Raw genomic sequence first — 20,393 nt, forward strand, 5'->3', positions numbered from 1 at the left:
AGATAAGCCTGGTTTGGCTCATGGAGCCTACTCTAGAAGGGGGATGAGGATCAATTACCCGTTAACAAGAGCTTCTTACACACTATTCAGGGCCTTGCATCATCTCCAGGAATAGGCACGGAAGGTCTGGGGCAGGGATTCCCGCTTCCGCCTTTCTCAGCTACCGACCCACCCCCGGATCATGGGCAGAGGGCTTCATCACTGGGTCCATTTCCCGCTGTTTAAAACGGCTTTGATCATAGACCCTTGTCTCTGGAGTTTTTGCAACGTTGAAGTGAAATACGCACACTAACGCTGGGCTAGTGGTTCCCAAACTTCTGCATATTACACAGCTTCCCAAACAAACTGATGATACCAAACTATATTTCACCTCCAAAGACTGTGATTTAATTGGCCTGGGGAGCTGCTTGGGCTTTGGAATTTTAAAAGCTTCCCCCAGAGATACTGAAGTGCAGGCCAGTTTGGGAACTACAGCACTAGGCACTGCGTAAAAGGGCCATAAACGAGAGCGATCAGAAAAGTCCATTTTACAGATTAGAAGACTAAGGCCAGGCCGGGGACGCCACAGCGCCGTTCGCGAGGCCATGGGGCCTAACCTCAGGTCTCACGCAGACCTCCTCCCTCCGGCCAGGTGGAGCCCCGGTCATCCCTCCCGCACACCTGCTGGGCAGGGCCCCCCCCCCATCGATGCGCTCCGGCGCTCGGCTCCCCAGGCCTGGTCCCTGCCCGCTCGTGCCCCTTCCCCCTCCCGGCCGCTTCCCACTTCCAAGATGGCCGCGGGTGGAGCAGACCAGGTAAGGGAGCCACTGTCGGGTGTCCACGGGGGCTCTATGAGCACAAAGGCCCCCTCAAGGACTCCCCTCGCAGCTCTGGTTGGCCCTCGGGAGAGAAAAGGGCCGGCGACGCCGCTCCGGAGGCCCGCGGTGGGCGGGCCAGAGGAAGTTCAGGCGGGCGAGCGTCGAGCTCCAGACGCGGCGGGGGGTGGCGGCCCCGGCGGAAGAGCTGACGCAGCCGCAGGGGGCGTGGCGAGAGTGCGTAGGGGCGTGGCGAGGCGTGTGGGGGCGTGGCGAGGCGGGCGTGGCGTGGCAAGGGCGCGCGCCGCTGTTCGCCGCGGGCGGCTCGCGCGCACCTGCCAGTCTGACCCGCCGCCTACCGCGCGCCTGGCGCCCTCGCCGCACAAGTTGTGGGTCCCGCGGGGCCTGGCCTGCGGGCCCGCGGGTCCTGGGGATGGCGTCGGAGCCGCACTAACTCCGGTACTGAAGGCCTGCTGAGGGGGACCGGGTCGGAGCTGCGAGGGAGGCAAGAGGCGCGGGGGCCGCTGCCACCTGCTGCAGCGCTGGCCAGCGCCGGGCGGCTGCCGGGAGGAGCGGGCCGCGGGGTGCGCGTCCTGCCTGGCGCCCTTCGCCGCGCGGTCGCGGCTTTCTCCGCTCTAGGGCAGCGCGTGGGTGGCATCTGGGGGCCCGTCGCGGGGCCTCCGGGGCGGGGGGTGGCACTCGGGGCTCGATAGCCCCTCGGGGAAACGCGCGCTGGGACACGCTCCTTTTCCGGAACTCGACGAAAAGTTTTCCCCTTCAGACTGCAGGCTGCTGTGCGCTCGGCGCGCGCGGGGCGCCCAGCCGGAGAGGACCCCCTCCTCCTCAGAGCCTCCGGCCCCCGGGTCCCTCCTCTATCTCGGACCCCTCTACCCTCGTCTTCCGCGGGCCTCTAGTTCCCGGGCCGCGGAGCCCCTCCTCAGAGTCCCAAACCCCAGGGGACCCGCCCCCTCCACCTCGGACTCTTCTACCCCTGTCTTCCTTGGACCCCCAGTTCCCGGACCGCGGACCCCCTCCTCCTTGGAGCCCCCGGTCTCCCCTCCCATTTCGGAGCCCCATACTCCTCGGACCCCCACACTACTCGGACCCCCTATCCCCAGGCCAGGGACCCCACCCCCGACTGCAGAGACCCTGGCCCAGGGACCCTCTGCACTGGCCACTGGCCGGGCCAGGAGGCTGGAGCTGAGCCCGGTGCGTTCCACAGGCGACCCTCGGTGGGGTAGGGGCTGCCTCGAGGAAGGAGTCGTGGGACTCCTCGGCCCCCTCTCCCGCAGGAGTGTGTCTCAAAGCTGCGGAGTCGTGGCTGTGACGAGGATGGCTGGTCAGGAGGGCGCAGGACTGGCCCTGCGGACTCTAGATGGGTGAGGCTGGGGCAGTAGGCATTTTAGCGACCGCCCTTGACCGGGATAGTGAAACATTTCTGTGGCAAAGTTGCACAGGACACCGTTTTCTCCAGCGTGGAATTGGAAGCTTTGCTTTGGAGGATTCTATACGCACCAAGTGCACTTTGCCAGTACTGGAGGCTCCTGGGCATCAACTTGACTATGTTACCAGCCTAGGCTGCCTGAGGGGGGCGGTGGTGGTGGTGTTTTGGGGCCTGAGCACTCACTCTTGCCCTGCTTTCGCCTCCCCTCCCCGCCCCGCCATCTGCAGGATGTCAGCGCCCAGTGGCTGTCTTGCCTGGCTTTATCGAGGATGGGGTTGCCTGCTGAGCACTGGTAGTTGCACTCTTGGAACACTTCCTGTTGCCCAGTTTATCTGGCCAGTACCCACCCATATTTCGAGTTTGAGTGTGGCTTCTGGAAGTCCTCTTACCTCCTGTCCCACCTGAGTACCCTCCCCTTCCCTCCCCTCTGCCTGCCCACAAGCTGTCTTACTGCTGTCTTAGTTGTCATATACGTTTGAACCCTTGAGATTGTGGGCTCCACAATCCTACTGAGATCCCCAGCCCTGATGAGAACCTGACTTTCACTTGCTGCTGAGGGTTGTTGGGTGAATATGCCTTTTGAGAAACATTAAGGGAGATGAGGTGAAGGGAGATAAAGTAACTGGTTTGGAGCCACCCAGGTGGAGAGAGTCAGAGATGGGATTCAAACTGAGGCAGGTCCCTGGGCCAGGCTCTCCTCACCTGTTGTCCTCCGCAGTCCCAGCAGGCCCTGGCTGTTCCCACTCAGCACTTTGCACTGAGCTGGGCTTGATTCCTGTCTGCACAACTGAGTTTTCACGGTCTGCTCCCGGCCTACCCCTCTCACGTTCAGCTTTGGTGCTGCCTCACCTGGCTTCTATTGGTGTCCCTTTAGCCCCTGCAGTTCCTCTGCATCAGGTACCCTCTTTCTGCCCTACTCCCCTGTCCAGTGGGGTGAATTCCTGTCTTTCGTGCCTCCACTTTGCCTTCCTCCCACTTTCCCTGGGTTGATTCCTTTGCTGGCACTCTGTAGAAGGCCTCTGTAAAAGTGAGGACAAGGCTAATCAGAGCAGCTTGTTTGAGTCTGTCTCTCCCATTGGTCAGAGCTTCTGACCTTAATGTCCCCAGCCTCAGCACAAGGGATGCCTGCCCAACACGTCCTGCGTGCTTGGGGAGTCTTTGAGACCTTGGAGATTTTGAGACAGGGTCTCACACTGTCACCCGGGCTAGAGTGTAGTAGCATCATCATAGCTTACTGCAACCTCAAACTCCTGGGCTCAAGCGAGCCTTTTCCCTCAGCCTCCCCACTAGCTGGGACTGCAGGCGTGCGCTGTCATGCCTGGCTAAGTTTTCTGTTTTTTCAGTAGAGATGGGATCTTGCTCTTGTTCAGGCTGGTCTCGAACTCCTGACCTCAAGCCATCCTCCAGCTTCTGCCTCTCAGAGCACTAGGGTTACAGGTGTGAGCCATTGTGCCCAGCCTTCAGTATAGACATTTAATACATAGAGAATACGAGAGGATTTTAGGAAAATGAGTATGTGCTGTCTGTTAACATTTGTTTTAGGACTAAAAATAAAGAAAGTTTTTTGGGCCAGAGTTGCTTAGAATTCTTCATTGTCTAGCTGGAAGGCCCTCGGGGGTGTGTATCAGTTTGGCTAATTGCTTTGTTTTACAGATAGGGAGGTTGAGGCCCAATGCCACATAGCAGGTGTGAGGAGAGATGTTAGTGACAGGAAGAAGCTGTACAGTATGGCCTTGTAGACACAGCCTGGCTGTGTCTGGGCTTGCATATGCAAATGGGCTGCTAAAATAGTGGGGCTGAGTTGGCTGGCCCTGTCCAGTGCCCAGGAAAGAATAACACCGGCCAACATCTTCTAAGGCTTAGTTCAGCCAAGCATGATTTTAAAGGCTTTATGTGGATTTCTTCCCTTAATCTTGTCAACTGCCTAATGAGATAGGGTCTGTTATTATCCTCCTTTTACTAATACAAGAAAACTGAGACATGGAGAAGTTAAGAAACTAGTCCAGGGTCACATAGCTGGTAAGTGGAGGAGCTAGAATTTGAACCCTGGCAGTCTACTGCTGGAACCTGCATTATATTTTCACCACTGGTTGGGGACTGCTGGTCTAGCATATGTACACAAAAGTGTAAAAATTGTGAAGTGTTCAGCTTATAGATTATCACAAAGTTTAGGGCCTGCATTCTTAACTACTCTAGCAGGCCATGTATGAGCTTTGAATCCAGTTTCTGTTCCTGCATGACCTTAGGTGAGTAACTTACTCTCTCTGAATCTCATGGTTTCTTTAGTGCCCTTGGCAGGCTTGTGATGATTAAACCATGTGATGGCACTTAGCATGTTTGGCATGTGGTAAATACTCAGTAAATGATTTTTCTCTCTGTCTTTTTTTTTGTTGTTTTTTTTTTTTTTTTTTTTAGAGACAGGGTTTCACTTTTTGCCCAGGGTGGAGTGCAGTAGTGTGATCATAGCTCACCATAACCTCAAATTCCTGGGCTCAAGCAATCCTCCTACCTCAGCCTCCTGAGTAGCTGGGACCACAGGCACACACTACTGTACCTGGCTAATTTTTAAATTTTTGGTAGAGACAGGGCTTGCTGTGTTGCCCAGGCTGGTCTCAAACTCTTGTCCTTCAGCGATCCTTCTTCCTTGGCTTCCCAAAGTGCTGGGATTACAGGCATGAACCACTGTGTTCAGCCTGATTTCTCTTATTAATAATTAAGATTATAAATTATATTGGCCTTAAGTGGTCCCAGTATCTTCCTAACCTATCAGTTGCTATTTACTCACTTCACAGGAACTTGTGAAAATTAGTTTTGGTAAATTACTAAGTGTAACTGAAACATTTTGCATTCAAAGTCCTTAATTTAAAATGTCCCACCTATGCCTTTTAAACATAATCACCAGTGGCTACTGTAAGTTAAATGTCTTTTCCTTAGGGTTGTGAAGGAGCCTTTGGGGACCCTCAGTAGTAACCCCAATATCTGCCTGGTGTACTGAAACGTTCATGGACTGAAACTTATTTAAAAAGCATTGTGTTAAGTTTCAGGTGCCTGGAAGTTGCCATTAACCTTCCAGAGGAATATATGAGCTTCTAGAAAAATTTTTTAGGATTATTTTTATCCTAAAGAATAACCCATTGAAAAACCAACCTACTTTTATAATTAACATTTCCTTCTACATAATGCAGATTAATCCATTATTTTAGGCAGCGGGTATAGCAGTGGGAAGAGTAAGCACTTTAGATCAGACTCAGGTTAGCCCAGCATAGCTACTTTATTATACATAACCCTTTATGCCTCAGTCTTCTTGTCTGTGAAATGGTAATAACATGCTAAGCTCTTTGGGTGGTTGTGGAGGTCACATAGTGGACATAAACATTAAGCACAGTGCCCAACATGTCAGGTACACTTGGTGATCAGAGGCAGCTGCTCATGTTCATTGTTAATGTCAAGGCACCAAGATTCAGGAACATCCTGGTCCTTTCTGCCTAACCAGGTCTTGAATTAAAAAAGAGAAAAATGAAGCTGAAGGACATTTGAAAAAAACAGAAAGAGACTCACGGTGGTTGGTGCTTGTGGAGCCCTCTACAAAGCAGGTGAATTCACACGGGAGATCCACACAAATCAGTGGATTCTCCTTGGTCTTAGAGCCTCCTTTTGGAGGCTCGTTTGGGCTGTTTCTCTTGAATAGTCCTATCCTCCAGGGCTGAGGTGAAGGCCTATCCTCCAGGGCTGAGCAACCACTCCAGTGAGGAGGCTGTGAATGTCACCAGAATTCTTACTAGGAAACATGGAGGACCCTTGAGAACTTTGTGAAGAATGACGTGGGTGTTGGAGACAGAAGACTCAGGTGGGCCATACCTGTGAGACCTTGGGCAGGTTGCTGCATCCTGCTGCTCAGCCCAGTTTTGTTATTCTTATCTGCAAAATGGTAGAATACAGTTGGCTGTTTCACAGGGGAGAATTAGAGGGGGTGCCTGATGTCTGCAATAGGCCTTTGTAAGCAGCAAAGCTTACCAAGTGGCCTTAGAGTCACAGATTGGGTTTGAGCCCAACTCTGCCACATGAAAGTGGAGACCTTGGGCAAGCCACAAGCCTCAATTTCCTCCTCAGCTCATAGAGTTGTTGAGGGTCTGTAACACACAATGGTGTATTAGAGTTTAGAACAGTGCCTGGTACTCATTAAACTGTAGTTGTATGATGATGCTTTGGTGTTGTGTCACATGTTATAGGCCTGGTCCTGTCCTCCTGAAACTTTGGCTCCGTGACATATATGCCCTCAGGCCATGCTGATTAGAAATGAGCTGTGCATGCTTGACCTTCAGTAAGAATCTGGAAATCAGTGAAAGAGCTGTGTTGATGGCAGGCTTGGCAGCAAAGGTGAGTGTACCGGCCTTCCAGGATCAGAGAGAGCAGCAGTACCCCCTTGCCGATGGGGCTTTGAGGAGGCAACTCGGACAGGGATCCACAGGAAGAGAAAGCTGGAGGGTGTCTGCACAGACGGCAGCATGACTTCTCCCTGAAGCCACTAATGAGTGCACTTCCCCCCCTCGGTGGGAGCATAACTAAATCATTCGGTTTGGGCTTCATAAACTGTTTATGTATGAAGACTTTGGTTGAGGCCCGTTCCACTGCTTTTTAAGGAGGAGAAACATCAAACTGTTGCTTCTAAATGGAATTGTTTTCCAAGGCCCCTTCCAGAATCACCAGCAGAGCAGCTGCCATTTTTTGACTGTATTGAACTAAAGATGTGGCCCTGGTGGAGTGACCATTGTTTGGCTCCCTCAGGGCAGTTATATATACTCTTTGCTTGCTGTGGAACTTAGTGTTGTGACAGGTAAATAAGATTCTGACAGTCTTGCTGCATGAAATTAAAACGATCTTCCTCTTCTGTATACTTTGCATTTTGCATGTTTTTCTCTTGTCCAGAAAGTGATGACTCATCACCATTAAATTTGTATTTGGTGCCTCCCATGGCAGAGTACTGGGCTCGGTGCTGGGGCCATTCCTCGAATGTGCTCTGCCTGAGCATCTGAGGGCGATAGTTGCTGCCGCAGGGAGATGGTGTCACTTGTAGAGGGAGGAAAACAAATGTAGAGGGAGGAATTTTCACTTTCTTGACCCATCAAGTGTGACAGTGTTCCTCACTGTCTCATCTGGTACCTAACATGATATATAGGAAAGTCATTGCTTAGTTGCTTTGTCTGTTGTCCACAAATGCTGCTGGGAACGAGATGGTGGGGGTTTTCTTCCTTGTATTGTTAACTCCAGTGCTCACCAGGTTCCAGTGTAACTCAGCTCTCAGCAGATATTAATGGGATTGTCCCTGAAACCTACCCAGTTAAGAACTTTGTTGTCAGTAATAATTAATTTAGCAAGTAGATTTTTGAACCCTTAATCTACACCAGGCATTTGACCAGGCAGTGGTATCCAGAAACTATTAGAACTGTGCCTGCCCGAAGTGTAGAATCCATGGGGTGAGAGATGTGAGAACAGTTGTAAAATGCAGTTGTTTCTGGTGGGGTGTGGCCAAAAAGAGCCTTGGAGGAAGGAGGCCCTGTAGCTTCCTGGAAGAGTTGGGGAAGGCTTTTCAGAGGAGGTGGCTTTTGAATGCACTAATTGAGTGTCTCCTTGTGCCACACACTGCTGGAGCCCTGGGGGCCCCTGATCTTCTAGCTGGGGAGGGCACTCCCCAGGTGGTGACACAGTAGGGCTGGATGTTGAGAGAGGGGAGGATGATACCACAGGGTTGGGGAGGCATTCAGATTAGGAGGGTCCTGTGTGCTGGCCTGGGGAATTCAGGCTCAGTGTGTCTTTAGAAAATGTGGGAATTGGGCCGGGCGCGGTGGCTCACGCCTGTAATCCTAGCACTCTGGGAGGCCGAGGTGGGAGGATCGTTTGAGCTCAGGAGTTCGAGACCAGCCTGAGCAAGAGCGAGACCCCATCTCTACTAAAAATAGAAAGAAATTATATGGACAGCTAAAAATATATATAGAAAAAATTAGCCGGGCATGGTGGCGCATGCCTGTAGTCCCAGCTACTCGGGAGGCTGAGACAGGAGGATCGCTTGAGCTCAGGAGTTTGAGGTTGCTGTGAGCTAGGCTGACGCCACGGCACTCACTCTAGCCTGGGCAACAGAGTGAGACTCTGTCTCAAAAAAAAAAAAAAAAGAAAATGTGGGAATTGGAGGCAGGCCATCTGCAGCTGCCCTCCTGGCCAGCTTCCAGAGTCCATGCTTTAGCCTTGTTTCAGAAGCACACACCTTGTTTATGCAACCTCCCACACATACAGGGCACCGTCAGAAGGCAGGTGGCCTGGAGTGTGGCTCTGGTTTTATGGTACTGGTGGCACCAGGTGGAAGGGCTTGAGGACAGGTGGCCTTGGCCCTTGCAGAGTTTGGTTTTAGAGAGTGTTGCAAGCGGAAGTGCTTTTTCCCTTTTAGGTTTATTTCCCCGAAGACTGACACTCTGTTTCTGAGGTTTAAGGAACTTAAACTGGAGTTGGAACCAGTTGAGGCCTCAAAGATTGCTCAGCTTCTCCCTAGAAGAGGCCCTCGGGCTACTGTCCCTTGCCCCCAAGGCAGAGAAGAGCCGTAGAGAAATAGGCCACCACCGAATGGCTTTGGGCTCTGCCAGGCCTTGCTTCTTGCTTCCCTGTGCTTTTGTCTTGGTAGCGATTCAAAGAGGGGTCCTTGGATTGCCATGAATGAAATTTAGTAGTTTCACTTAAATGGTTTCCAGTTCCATAGACTTGAGTGGATGGTTCTGTTTGCCCATGCACTGGTTTTCCTAGGAAAGATAGACTTTTGTGTGTTCCCTGTCTACTCTAGTGTTAGAATTTCTTGTGGGCTAACCCACATCTCTTTTGTAACGATTTAAATCCAGTTTTTGCAGGTACTGTAGCTCTTTATGTGGCTAGGAAGTAGAGGAAATGCACTTGTTTGTTGGGTACCTACTGTGTATTAGGTGCTGGGTTTGCCAGTGCTTTCACCAAATCTCATTTCTTTTATCCTCAGAATAGCCCATGAGTTATATGGTGTTTACCCATTTGATTGCTGGGGAGGAGGGAAGTTGAGGCTCAGAAAGGTTAAGCACCTCATTTGAGGTTGCCCCAGCTGGTAAGTGGTAGAGCGAGGATTTCAGCTCTATTTGGTGTGAGGATTTCCTCTTATGTTTATGGCTTTTTGCCAGTTTCATCTGTTAGAGTGTTGATGATGTTTTGATAACTCTAATTACTTTTGACATTGTCAAAGATAAGCTCTTAACTATGTGCTAAAAATGTTTCCTACTGTATTTTCCTTTCAATTAAAAAAATGTAGAACTTTCAAATTTGTATATATTTGAATGTACCTGTCTCTTCCTTTTGTGAATTCTATTGTTTCATAACATAGCAACTTGGTGGATTTTCCCAGAGCAGGGGACATAGAGATGGTCTGCAGTGGCCTTGCCTTGGAGGGACCTGTGGCCAGGGTAAGGCTCTAGCCCAGGGCAGTGTGAGCTACGAAACATTTAAAACATGTTCATGTGTGGTCAGGTGATGCCCAGATTCTTTCAGAGGATGAACTCAATTTTCTCTCTGTAGGTTAGAGAAACATTTTATTTTTTTGCAGCACCATTATAATTTCACTTTTGTATTAAACTGTAATTTTGTCTGCATTTTTGTTTTTGTGTAGTACAGTGTGGTTCTAATTCCTAAGAAAAATTAATAGTCAGTACAACATCATGATTAAATAATCCTTCCTTACTCACTGGGTCATATTTCAAGTTTTTATATATAGTTCAGTCTATTTCTGAATTCTGCATTTTGATTCATTCCTTCACATTTCTATTTTTGCTCTAGTACTGTACTGTCTGACTGGCTCCTTCCATTTTTGGGAGAGAGGGAGAGTACTCCTTTCCCCTTTTTCTGCTTTTAATGAATTTGCTTTTGCTGTGTTGACAAAGAGGAAGGCTAGGCTTCCTGAAGGGGAGCATGAAGGCTCGATGCAAAAGCTGAAGACACCCAGATTGGAGTGGTTATTGTTGTTGCTTCTAGGCCTGAGACTTGCTATTTGATGATAGCTACCAATGCCTGCTGGGGGCCAGGTGCCTATTAAATGCTTTCCTTGTGGTGCTTTATTTAATTCTCCCAAGGCAATATAGTGGAGCTGGGATTAGAACCCAGGAATGTCTGAGTCCAAAGTCCTGTTCTTTATGGTCTATTCTATCCATCAGATTTAAATGCACTGACTGATTTTTTTAGTTTTGATGTTTTAAAGGAAAATAAAAGGTAACATATGCCAGGGTTCTCAGTCTGCTGGGGGCTATGTTCTCCAGGCTGGTGTGCCCTGTACCCTCTCTTCCCCACTTCTCTTACACCAGAGAACTTTAGACATGGCCGTAGATGTGTGTGAGTCACTAACAGTTTTGCCTCTTTTCACGCAAGTCTTGTAGGTTTTTATTCTTTCTTTGTTGATTATTTATCTTCACTGAGGCAGCCGCCTGCCCTGGTTTTTTTTTTTTTTTTTTTTTTGAGACAGAGTCTCACTCTGTTGCCCAACCTAGAGTGCCATGGTATCAGCCTAGCTCATAGCAACCTCAGATTCCTGGGCTCAAGCAATCCTCCTGCCTTAGCCTCCTGAGTAGCTGGGACTACAGGCTTGTGCCACCATGCCCGGCTAATTTTTCTATATATATATTTTTAGTTGTCCATATAATTTCTTTTTATTTTTTTAGTAGAGATGGGGTCTCGCTCTTGCTCAGGCTGGTCTCGAACTCCTGAGCTCAAACAATCCTCCCACCTCGGCCTCCCAGAGTGCTAGGATTACAGGCGTGAGCCACCGCGCGCAGCCCCTGCCCTGGGTTTTTATAACTCTATACTAAGCCACTCTAACTTAGGTGTGGTCTGCTTTGGGGTTCGAGCTCTGCTGTTAAATAGCAGTTTGATCTTGGATCCATTTCTAAGCTCTCTGAGCCTCAGTTTCTTTCCTGGTAAAGTAGATACTGTGCCCTACCTCATAGACATGATAAGCGTGACTGAAACATTTGTGGAGAGGCACAGCCGACTTGGATACGGTTGGGGTAGTCTCACTGCAAATGGCATATGTAATTTATTTTGTTGTTTTCTGTGTTAATGAGGATACTTTATTTATTTATTTTAAGACTGGTCAAGTGAAATAGTGGGAGTGGAGAAGGAACAAAAGAATCTGTAACTGGTTGTGATCAATTAGTTGTAAACACCACTGCACTCGAACCAACCAGATACTTGATTTTTATGCTGTCTCAGGACAAATAGAACCTTGACTTATGTATGGGTTATGAATACACATACTTTTGACAGAGGTATCCTGTTTATCATTTAATCTCCCCCAAAAGAAAAACCCCAATAAAACCCCCCTTTCTGTGTAACACAGTTCTCATGTTCCCAGTGCTGTCCTGGGGATCAAGAGTGACTGGTAGGTGATGATAATGAAGATGATTATTTTTACCTTGGATGTGCCCTTTGTTCGAGTTATCTTCCTGCTATTTTATATCATGATAGTATATGTTAAAACTCTAGCTTCTGGTCCTGATTCAAAACTTGGGTATGTAGGACTTTCTTCAAGGCTTTCTCCTTTAAAAGGGGCATCAGAACGTTTGAGCTGTGTGTCACGGGAGTAGCATCTTTGGGTTTATATTCACTTTTTTAATTTCCATGTTTGTGTTTTTTTATAGTTTCTTTTTGGACCAAGATGACTGATGGAAACCTTTCCACCTCTACAAATGGCGTAGCCTTGATGGGCATTCTGGATGGTCGACCAGGAAACTCCCTTCAGAACCTGCAGCACACCCCGGTTCTCCTCTCAGCACCTGATTACGGGCCCAGGCTAAAACTCAGTGCTTTAGAAGATCAGCACAGCCTTCAGTCGGTGGACTCAGGCATTCCTACGCTGGAGATTGGCAACCCAGAACCTGTCCCCTGCAGCGTGGTCCATGTGAAGAGGAAACAGTCTGAGTCGGAGATCATCCCTGAGCGGGCCTTCCAGAGCGCGTGCCCACTGCCATCCTGTGCGCCACCGGTTCCCACCAGCGCCGAGCGGGAGCAGAGTGTGCGGAAGTCTTCTACGTTTCCCAGGACAGGCTATGACTCAGTAAAGCTCTACAGCCCCACCTCCAAAGCCCTGAACCGCAGCGATGATGTCTCCATCTGTAGCGTGTCCAGTCTTGGCACAGAGTTGTCAACGACGCTGTCTGTTAGCAATGAGGACATCTTGGACCTTGTGGTCACAAGCAGCTCCAGTGCCATTGTGACCCTGGAGAATGATGATGACCCACAGTTTACCAACGTCACCCTGAGTTCCATCAAGGAAACCAGTGGCCTACACCAGCAGGACTATGTTTATGAAACTGAGGAGGGGAGTAAATTAAAACTATTGGGACCATTTAGTAACTTCTTTACAAGGTAATGCCATCTTTGTCTTTCTAGAAGAGCTAGGTTATAGAATTCAGACCAGTTGCCTTGTTTTTCTTGTCTAAAATATGTGTTCTGTCTCATAAAGTAGGCACTGTGTCATACAGATAATTGTGCCTTTTCCCAGGAGCCCACCATCCTGAGGACCTGTGTGTAGGACTGGTCTGCTGGTGATGCTGCTGTTGGATTCCTCACTTCTAGCTGTGACTTCTCTGTCCCTGGCTCACTTGCACAGTCTGCTGTCATTCTTGGCTTCTGACCTGTGGTGCTGTGGGTGACCCACAGGTGGCCAGTGTTGCCACATCAGCAACCGCAGTGTGTCAGCCTTGGCCTTGGAGGGGCCCTTTACACTAATAACTTAGGTTTCCTGGGCCAAGCAGAGGGTGCTGATGAGGGGGATAGTAGTTAGTAACTCACATTTCTAACTCTAATCCCCATTGGCATAGGCCAGAGCTGGCATTTCAGGTGCCCTGGTCGTGTTCCCTGTGCTCCTTCATGGCTGTGTTCTTGTGTTCATGTTCTGGCCCTGGCCCTGCCATTGAGGTATGTGCTGTTACTGCAGCCATACCCATTCCCACCCTATTGGGCAAAGGCCATGCACCCCTTCCCTGTGGGGTCCTGTCACCCAGGTACCAGCTCAGGCCTGCTGTGGTTCCTGTATCTCCCCTAATGCCCTGTGGGGACAGCTCCTTCACCTTCTGTCTCTTATTTGTGCTCTCATGCCTTGGTTCAACAAGTGTAATATGGTGACAGAAATGATCTTAAGTAATGACTTAGGCTTATAGTCTGGGGGTAGTGGGGGTGGGCACATAGTCAATCACACAAGCAAATGTGAACTCCCAAACTGTGAAGTGCTGTGAGGAAGGGCATGGTGGCTGTGGAGAGTTCGGGCAGAATTGTGATCCGCTCCACAGCTGCTCTTTGGAGGGCTCTGGGCCCAGGGCTTGGCAAGTGGGAGTATTTCTGCAGTTGACCCTGGCTGCCCTGTGTGCACCCCAGCAAAGCCTGTGTTGCATACTTTGCAGTGCTGGGTGTCCCTTTGAGGTGGTGTGATGTGCTGGCTAGAGTCCGCCGAGACTTCTGCGACTGTAGGCATGTACATTCACTTATCACTGCCTCACTTCATCAGCTAAATGTGGGACCATCTCGGGTATTCTAAGACCAGTCCCAAGTGAAAGGATCTCCATCATGGCCTGTGGTTTTGTGGGGGCACCTTTTTTGTCTAATGTGCTAACAGGTATCCTGCTACTACAAGTAGAGTTCCTGGTCTCAGAACTCAGTAACTCAGTGATTGCCTTCAGCAGTAGGAACCCAGGAACTTTGGGGAGACTCTGTCCATATTTCTTCTGTGGCCGCAGCCATGCTGTAGTGTGGTGGTTCAGATTTGTGTGGCTGATGAGTGTGTTCATGTTCCCTGGTTTTGAATACCACCTGGAGCCTGTTAAATGTGAATCCTCAGGATCCATCTGGAACTACAGAATCAAATCTCAGGGAGAGGGCGTAGGTTTTTAGAATCACCTGGGATTTTTGGCAAATCTGGGAAATGTTGCTTGAAGTGGAGTTGGCTGGGAAGCAGCATAGTAGAAAGAGCTTGGCTTTGGAATTTAACAGACCTGTACCCACAACCTCGCTGTGTGACCTTGAACAAGTTATTTCACCTCTCTGAGTCAGTTTTCTCATCCCTAAAATGGCATTCATAAGAGCCTAGCACATAGTGCCTATTATGTTGTTGATGTGCACTGTGCTCTTACCATGTCATCCTCCTCACTGTGCTTTCCATGTCAGCTTCTTCATCTGTGGAGTGGGGATCATGAGCCCTGCTTCATACAGCAGTGATGGGGATGAAGTGCGTTAACATGTGTGAAATGTAGATCCAGACACGTAGTAAACTTTTAAGTGTTAGTTGCCTGTGATTATCCTGGCTGTACCTTGCTCTGTCTGCCGCTTTTGTTATATGGCTGAGTTGAGCTGTCTGTGTTGGAACCTCTTCCCTTTTGAAAGAAAACACCATAAATTATGCAATTTCTAAAGCTACTGGTTTTTGAAAATCTTTCTCAGCTTTGTGCCACAGAAAACAAATGTCTTTTCTTTGTTTCATTCCTTGGTTTTTGTCTTCTTACCCTTGTTTTGATGGCTGTGATGTTATTATTGTGAGCCACTCTTAAGTACCTGTGGGCAGCAGGTGGAATATAATGATAGCTGAATCAAATACGGGATACTGTGGGCTGAGTCTAGTGGGTTTTTTGTCTTAAAGTCTTAAAAATGTTAGAGAAGTGTTTCAGTCCAGAGTCCCCTTTAGGGGAATGGGTTCTGTGACAAAAATCTTTGGAGCCCAATAAACATCTTACAGGTGCGTAAATGGAACTATAGGGAATGTTTCGTAACTCAGCCCTGAGCCTGACCCTCAGCAGGTGCCCAAAGGACCGTGGATCTTGTGAGCTTTTGTTGAGGGCAGGGTTGGAACTAGAGCTTGTCCTGTGGGGCTCCTAGGCCAGGCTTCTGAGCCATCATGTTTCTCCACTTTGTCCCCTCCCCCTAATGCCCTTCTGTTTTTCTTGCTCTAAATGAATCAGTCTCTAGGTTGTAGGAAGACATGTGGGCAGTATTGTGGATGGTTAGTCCAGGAGAACGTGCTTGGAGGAAGGGTGGAGCTGGTCAGGGAACTTGTGACTGAAGGAGGTAGACCCATCGGTGACCCTGACTGCCTGATGAGGCAGCCTGGGTGAGGGGGAGCTGCAGAGCTCCCATTTGTTCCTTTCTTCACCCACGCTGTATTAAGCACCGCTACCCCAGACTGCACGCGGAGCTTGAGAGAGTCCCTGCCTCTGTGGAGCTCACAGTCAGGTGGCGGTGGGCAGACAAGGCGTTTTGGAGGAGGCACAGGCATGAGTGCTGTTGCTGTGGGTGGGGACAGGGGTGGCACCCAGTTGGGAGTGCTGGATCTGGAGTCAGGCTGGCTGGGTTCATAGAGAGCTCTCCTACTTAATGGCTGTGTGACCTTGGGCATGTTACCTGTCTGAGCCTTTCAGAGGGGATGAAACTACTGTGCAAGGTTAGAGATCAAACAGACAAAACACCTGACTTCTTGGCATTCCATAAGCAGATGCCTTCTATGCTTCTAACGTAAACAATATAAGTTCTAAAAAATATGTTTTCTAAAGCTTTCTCTAGTTCTTACTCCCATATTATACTTACTTTAGTTGAATTGCTGAATAAGTTAGAAGAGGATTTCTTCACTTTTGGCTGAATGATTCCTTGTCGTGGGTGGCTGTCCTGTGCTTTAGAGGATGTTTTGCAGCATCCCTGGCCTCTATTGACTAGATGCCAGTAGCATTCCCCAGTTGTGACAACCAAAAATGTCTCCAGACATTGCCAGATATCCTGGGGGCGGGAGTGGGGGTGTGGGCAAAATCACCCAGCCTTTGAGAATAAATGTCAGTATTTATTTGCTTCCTTGAAGGAAATTTACTAATGTAATGTACTTTGAGCAGGATCCTCATATTGTGTAGAAGAGAGGGACTAAGTTAAGGAGTCCTGTGAACCCAGTGTAGAGTAACAGTATTTACCTAGAAACCTGGATAGCAAGTATAAGAGGAATTCAGGAACATGCTTGTGGTGTGTTTATTTTCCACAGAAGACAGGGCTGCCTTCCATGAAGCCAAGGGTTTAATCTGCTAATCGGCACTGGTCTGGAAGGTAGTAATTAGCTTTGACCACTAACATCTTCTTTTATGTAGCCCCTTTATTAAACTCTCAGGAGAGATGATCTGAGTATCCTTTGCTGAAGAGAGATGTTTGAACTGCATACGAAGGATGAGAAGGAGCTTGCCCAGTGAAGGTGTGGGACAGAGGGAACAGCTTGTGGCAGGCTGGGAGGTGGGGTGCACCTGGATGTGTTTAAAGAACTGGAATAATGGATTTTTCTGGTCTGTTTCCCACCCTGGCTGAGAGCCCCTTGGGGGCACATTCTGTGTCGGTTCATCCTGGTGTGAGTTGTAATTCAAAGGCAGAGTCAGAGGAGTGTGGTGGTTGAGAGCTGGGGCTGCTCAGACCCAAGTTTGAACCCCAACTCTGCCATTTTCATTCTGTGTGACCTTGAGAAAGTCACTTAGCCTCTGTGATCTCCAGTGTGTGCTTGAGTGACAGGGGGTTAATTATATCTCTTGTAAAGAGTTAATGTGGTGCCGGGCGCGGTGGCTCACGCCTGTAATCCTAGCACTCTGGGAGGCCAAGGCGGGCGGATCGTTTGAGCTCAGGAGTTCGAGACCAGCCTGAGCAAGAGGGAGACTCCGTCTCTACTAAAAATAGAAAGAAATTATATGGACAGCTAAAAATATATATAGAAAAAATTAGCCGGGCATGGTGGCACATGCCTGTAGTCCCAGCTACTGGGGAGGCTGAGGCAGGAGGATCACTTGAGTCCAGGAGTTTGAGGTTGCTGTGAGCTAGGCTGATGCCACGGCACTCAATCTAGCCTGGGCAACAGAGTAAGACTCTGTCTCAAAAAAAAAAAAAAAAAAAAAAAAAGTTAATGTGAAGTTTAAGCAAGATAATACAAGTACATCTCCGGGCAGAGCATACACCCAATGTACAGGTTGGATTTCTGGCCCTGTTCTCTGCTTTGTTGGAGTTTCACATGAGATTTCACTTTCTAAAAAAAGGTTCTGCTGTATGAAAATATTTGAAACCACTGGCTTAAGAAAAGTAAATCTTCAGATGGGTACTTTCACTTGATGTGGAAGTGCTCAACCAAAATTTCGGTTCCTGTACTGATGTAGAGCTTTGGGATTTGATTCTTTGGAAGGTGACAGAACAGTGCTAAGAAAGATATGTGCTCATTGCTTTCTTTTTAGGGAGGTGAGTTAGCCTACCAGTGGGGTGGCACTTTGGAGATGCATTACAACCCGAGCCCTGGGCACAGGGAGTAGCAGGCACTGTTTAGTGTGTGCCCGGTGCCATTCTTCACTTTGACATGGTGGACTTGTTTGATCTTTAGCAACCATAGTAGATAGTGTGGTATGGAGTTCATGGGCTGGCTTGGTCAGCCTCCAGGCTACTTGCCTTCTACCGTAGCAATTGGAGAGTTAAAAACGTACGTTGCCCAGAGTCTCTTGCAGCTAGGGTTCTGGATATGAACGAGATACCGTCACATTCTCTCATTTGTGAGAGATTTGAGGTAGAAATTAGGCAGAGACCATTTCTCTCCTCCCTTTTGCTGTTTTCTGCTGCCTTGTTATGTCGTAGAGATGTGAGGATTTCCTGTAGCATCATCCCTGTGTCCATTTTCAGCTCCGTGGACGTTGAAAGATGGTTGTGGTGGGGAGGGTGGCTGCCTCCTGTGTTCCAGTGCCAAGGGCAGTTGTGATGCTTCCTAATCCTGTTCTGTTGTTGCATTCAGTGGTTCCAGTGGTAGCTGAGGTGTGGCAGCTTCCCTGGTGTGTCAGTTCTGTATTGTTCAGGGAGCCATTCCTGGGGGCCTAGTTTAGAGCTGACTACTTCAGACCCTTCAAGGATTTTTTTTTTTTTTTTAATATAGCGTCTGATTCTGTTGCATGGGCTAGAGTGCAGTGGCATCATCATAGTTCACTGCAACCTCAAATTCCTGGGCTCCAGCGATCCTCCCGCCTCAGCCTCTTAAGTACCTGGGACTATAGGTGTGTACCACCAGGCATGACTAATTTCTTCCATTTTTTATAGAGATGGGGTCTCACTATGTTGCTCAGGCTGGTCTCAAATGCCTAGCCTTAAGTGATCCTCCTGCCTCGGTCTCTCAAAGTGCTAGAATTACAGACGTGAGCCAGCCTACCTGGCCTCTTCCAACGATTTTGAAATCATCTAACTCCTTGTGTTAAATCCCTTTCTGCTTGAAATACTGAGGGTGATTTCTGTATCCTGCACTGAAATCTGATTAATTCAGGTAAGTACTGTTAATGCTCATTTATATGTGAGGAGACTGAGGCAAGGGGTGATTGAGTTGCTTGCCAAGGGATACAAAAATTATACAGAGCTTGGGTCTCAACTTCAAGTTTCTTTTTTGTAAAACAGGAGTAAATTTATACTTCAAAACCTTGTTGGGATTAAATAGGGAGGGAACATACATGGATGTGAAGAACCAGGTGCAGGGCAGACATGTGAATGTGGATTCTGTTTGTTTATGTTGCCTGACTATAATTTAATACATTGGCCATTTTAGAATCAGTGCCAGTGAACTGAGTTGTAACACTGTAACTATGACTTTCTACAAAATCTGTTAATGTACCTGGTGACTTTGACCTGGCATTCTGGTTATAGAAGTAGCATCTGCTGCTGGTGTGTGTGTGTGCTTGTGCATTGCTGTGATTGCTAGTATGTGATTTTGGGTAAGGCAGGCATTTGGCCTCTGGGGCTTAGTGTCCTTGTTGGCAAAATGAGCTGAGGTTACCCACCTAGCAGAGTTGTTAAGATGAAAGATTTGATCTGATTAAGGTGTTAAGCTCCAGGTGCCAGGCAGTAGGGAAGCAAGAAGATTCGAAGAGGGGCATACTTGTGCTGGAGGCCACTTTGTAAATCCCTCTACAGTGTGATGAGGCTTTGAAGAGAGATATGAACACAGCAGTGAACCTCTGGGGGAGTCTGGAAAGAAGTAGCAGTGGCTGAGATGCCAGCTGGCCTTTGAAAACGCTTTCCACAGGCACAAGGGTTGAGATAGTGTTTCTTAGGCAGAGGGATCAGCGTGTGCAAAGTCATGGCGAGAGGAGCAGGAGAGAGCCCAACCTTTCTGGGAAAGAGCTGTAGCATGAGGTGCTTAGGATGGAGAGCAGGGGTAGGAGAGGTGTCCAGAAGGGTGGTAGGAGCCCAGATGGGACCGGGCTTTGAGGACCACATTTAGGCTCAAGACTCAAAGCACATCAGAGCCAGATGGGGTAAGAATAAAGGTCTACTTAGGAGCTGATGGACTGCCTTGATGAGAAGGGGTTAAACTTGTTAGCTGGAGAGGTCTGAGAGGAACAACTCCCTTTGAAGGGACAGTAGCTGCCCTGTTCTGAGCTCAGGGTCTGGGCCAGACACTTTATTTATATTCTCTCTTTCTAGAGCATTTTACAGCCCACTGGAGACAGGCTCAGAGAGGCTGACTGCACAGATGGCTGAGCTGTGATTTGAACATTTACTTGTTAACTCCAAAGTCCATGGTTTTTCTACAAAAGACACTATCCTGCCTCTTGTGACATGTGTACCATGATCAGAAAGAGGGGGAACTCGGGACTGGGCGAACAAAAGGAGATGTACAGGAAATCAGAGGCACAGTGGAGATTTTGCAGGGCAGTGTTGGTAGAGCTGCTGATGCTCTGTGAAAGAGTGTGAAGAATAAGTGAGGAGAGTTTTAAACCAGGTCAGGGAGGTCAGCTGTGTGGCATCTTTATCAGGGCACTGAAGCTCCTCAGTGGGAAGATGGTTGGAGACATTGTGGGCAAGCAGGTTGAAAATGCCTCTTCCTCGTTAAGTTACTTCAGGCATTTGCAAGTGTGGGAATGAGGCTGGAGTCAGCTCTGCCATTTATGGCCTGCTGGCTGGGTCGTTGGCCTTCCCAGGCTGGCCAGCTACAGGAGGTGGAAGACTGCAGTAATCAATATTGGTGCCTCCTGGGGACCTTGAGCAAGAGAGAAGCTGAAAGGATTTTTAGCAAGCAAGGAACTATTAATAGTAGGGTAGTTCTCATTATTCCTCACTAAAGATCTGTCGGGGGGAGGTCT

At 48.7% G+C, this 20,393-nt stretch overlaps 1 protein-coding gene across 1 annotated transcript in view; it reads left to right on the forward strand.

Moving 5' to 3' along the window:
• Positions 1-1,158: 1,158 nt before the first annotated feature.
• TBC1D14 (TBC1 domain family member 14) overlaps positions 1,159-20,393 on the forward strand; it is a 121,293-nt gene continuing 102,058 nt past the window's right edge. Inside the window, exons 1-2 of the mRNA XM_069495714.1 lie at positions 1,159-1,253; positions 11,928-12,654. Of these exons, the coding sequence (XP_069351815.1) occupies positions 11,945-12,654 (710 nt within the window). The 5' untranslated portion in view covers positions 1,159-1,253; positions 11,928-11,944. The remainder of the gene's footprint in view (positions 1,254-11,927; positions 12,655-20,393) is intronic.

The sequence above is a fragment of the Eulemur rufifrons genome, chromosome 20, assembly GCF_041146395.1.
Source record: "Eulemur rufifrons isolate Redbay chromosome 20, OSU_ERuf_1, whole genome shotgun sequence".
NCBI classification, from domain to species: Eukaryota; Metazoa; Chordata; class Mammalia; order Primates; family Lemuridae; genus Eulemur; species Eulemur rufifrons.